This window comes from Nematolebias whitei, chromosome 19 (genome assembly GCF_014905685.2).
Source record: "Nematolebias whitei isolate Nwh7 chromosome 19, NemWhi1, whole genome shotgun sequence".
In the NCBI taxonomy this organism is placed as follows: Eukaryota; Metazoa; Chordata; class Actinopteri; order Cyprinodontiformes; family Rivulidae; genus Nematolebias; species Nematolebias whitei.
The window spans coordinates 25,132,279-25,135,413 of NC_056516.1; the positions used below are offsets into that span (position 1 = coordinate 25,132,279).

At 37.4% G+C, this 3,135-nt stretch overlaps 1 protein-coding gene across 1 annotated transcript; it reads right to left on the reverse strand.

The window, feature by feature from the left end:
- Positions 1-1,052: 1,052 nt before the first annotated feature.
- LOC119425401 (receptor-transporting protein 4) lies at positions 1,053-3,127 on the reverse strand. Its single transcript, XM_037692927.1, has 3 exons — positions 2,957-3,127; positions 1,816-1,987; positions 1,053-1,519 (listed from the first exon to the last, which is right to left on the reverse strand). The coding sequence occupies exons 1-3, from the start codon at positions 3,033-3,035 to the stop codon at positions 1,183-1,185; spliced, it is 588 nt and encodes a 195-aa protein (XP_037548855.1). The 5' UTR covers positions 3,036-3,127; the 3' UTR covers positions 1,053-1,182.
- Between the last annotated feature and the right edge of the window lie 8 nt (positions 3,128-3,135).

The window sequence follows — 3,135 nt, forward strand, 5'->3', positions numbered from 1 at the left end:
ATCCATCCAACCATCCATCCATCCATCCATCCATCCATCCATCCATCCATCCATCCATCCATCCATCCATCCATCCATCTGCCTGCCTACCCATCCATCCATCTAGCTATCTACAGACTAGACTATTTAGATCTAGGTAGACTGTCTGCCTGCCACTTTTAAAAATGGCATTAGCACTTAATTGCAAAAAATACACTATTACTAATATGAATACACAAGTATGCAAGTACATGAGTAATGATAATAAAATTTAAAAAAAAATAATGGTCAGGGAAATTTATTCTTTAGTTTGGAAAACCATATGCACAAATTTGCTAATTTATTGGTGACACTGCATTTTTACTGTATTGATGTTGAAGCCAGATGTTGCAACTTTTGAGTTTTAAACATTTGACTTTGCTTCCCTAATTCAATCTGTTCCCTTTGCTTCAAACTGAAAGGTTTATTACAGTGAAGGAACAGATTTTCTTATTTTTACACCTAAATCTATTTGTACTCTACAATAAGTATTTTTTTAAGATTATTAAAATGAGAGAAATATTGTTTGTATAGAAAAACTGTGGAAAATATTTAAGATCTAAACAATATGAAATCAGTTTTGATTTTATTTTTGATATTTCACCTTTGTCCAGACATCTTTTTTGTGTAGCATTTTGTAAAACTTAATTTAGCCTTATTAGCAGTTTATCAACGTTTACTCATAAAAAAAAAAATTTAGAACAAGAGAACAACAGATGGTTATATTTACATCTTTATTAAAAGATTTTAAGAAGTTGAAATGTGTTCGCATCAAGTTCAAAGCACAATTAGCAAAGAAAACTGAAAAAACAATTCTGCACACGTTTGCGCGACTTCGATAAATTTAATAGAATGTCTAGAGCATTTTAAAATTCAGATATTTACCATAGATACAATAAATGCATAAAAGTGCGTAGCATGACATACACAATCAATCCATTATCAATACAAAAATATCGTTAGTTACCTTTAAAGTGCTAATAGCAGAAAAATACATTTCAAATATATATTTATAACAACTGACTTGACTGTTGTTCCCAATCATACGATACAGTTCATTACATTTATCTGTCAAACATAAAGACGTTGAACTTTAACATATGGAGAAAAAGGTCACGTGTAAAGGACACAAGAAAGATCTGTCTCTCGCACGCACACAAAGTATTAGTCATCTTGACAGCAAATCCCCAGAGCGCAGGCCTCGCACAGCGTCTTCTCGTGGGGTTTGGTCCTCACTTTGGCAGAACATGTTGACGAGCCGTCCTCCTCCTCCTCCTCATTGTAGCAATTCTTTCTGATTTTGGAAATAAGCCGGAGCAAAGCGTGTTCCACTTCTTTCTTGGCAAAACCGGGGAGGTCATACTCGTCCTCTCTGCAGCGGCGACAGGTCTGCCCAAAGGGCCGCATGATTACTGTTCCACGGCCTCGCCGCAGCCGGTAACGGAACAACACCACCACCCGAGCTGAAGGCCAGGTCTTACGGCAAGTTTCACACTGAAAGCTGTGAGGAGATGAGTCAACGTCAGACACATGCAGGAGTTTACAGAAGACTAGCTGTACTTCTAACCATTTTATGTTTTTTTTTTCTTGTTTGTTATCAAATTATCCATTATCCAACACAATGATAGCTATAACTTAGCTACAACTTGATGTGGTAGTAGCTGAGACAATAAGCAACGCATACGTGTGACATTTTGCTATATTTCATAAGACAATGTGTTTTCGTCAATTCCAGCTTTTGGACATATTTGAAAAATATCAATACTGAATATTTTGAGAAGGAAAATCAGTCCGTACTTTCCATAAGCACAGTGGGAGTAGACCTTCCAGCCTTTCTTCCTCTGGTCATGCGTGACTTCGTCTGTCTGGCTGTAGTTAAAGTTGAGAGTCCAGTCGTCTCCATAATCCAGCTCGTTGTCGTCGTACTGCAGCTCATTAAACGTGTCCACCCACAAGGATGGAACCCATTCTGCACAAGAACACGAAAAGAAATCCAATTTGGCAATTCACAAAACTGTAAAAAAGACTATTAGTGTTTGTATGTATTCTGCAGGGATGACACCACCCCACATTTACACCGTCAGAGGCGTGTTTTTTAATGTTAAAGCCAGAAAACCTTGTTTTCCGACCATGAAATGGCAACGTCACCCAACAAGATGAGACTGTTTGCTACTTAAGTTAGTTTTGTATGACTGCATGAACGTACAAATCTCACCTGCACTGACTGAATCTAACATTAGATTTAAATAAGCTTTGCTCTCATGAGCAGTGCTATTTCATTCATGCACACAGATTAAATTTAGCATTAAATAAATTCATACACTGTTTCACTACTGAGCCATCAATGAAAAGTCAAATAAATTCTACTTCATTGAGCAGATTTTAGTGAGCGGTGAAATAATTAAAATAGTTATTTACCCTTATGACCACATGGTGGAGCAACACACTTAACAGTTAAAGCTTGCAAACACTTCTGAACGCGTCAAAGTCAAAATAAAAAAAGAGAACCGGAAGTGGGCCTTAATGTTCGGAAATATTTACTCAAACATAGCATCAAATATGAGATTAACAGACATATTATGACAACAAATCCAGTACTATCACGACTGTACATAACAACAACTCTAAACTGCGTGTTCAGTCATGACGTCATTAAACACAATAAAATGTATTCGTTCAGAAAACACGCGATCTGACTGGTAAACATTAATATAAACCGTTTCTCTGACATTAGAAATAAGTGTCGCCTAAAATAAACTGCAGGTTGCAAGTTTGATCAATTTAAACAAGTTGTTAAAAATATATAACATGGATATTTTAATTTCCTCTAACTGTCCTTACTGTAAAGTTTCACTGAAACATTTAAGCGTGCGGAGAAAAATCAAAGTTAAATATTCTGATGGGCCTGTTCTACATGAGGAGTGGTCCAGTGTGTTACCTGTGGTTCTGCCCATGCTGCTGTCCTGCTGCTTCAAGAGCTTCTGATCAGCAGCTCTGCTGTCCTGCTGCTTCAACATCTTCTGATCAGCAGCTCTGCTGTCCTGCTGCTTCAACAGCTTCTGATCAGCAGCTCTGCTGTCCTGCTGCTTCAACAGCTTCTGATCAGCAGCTCTGCTG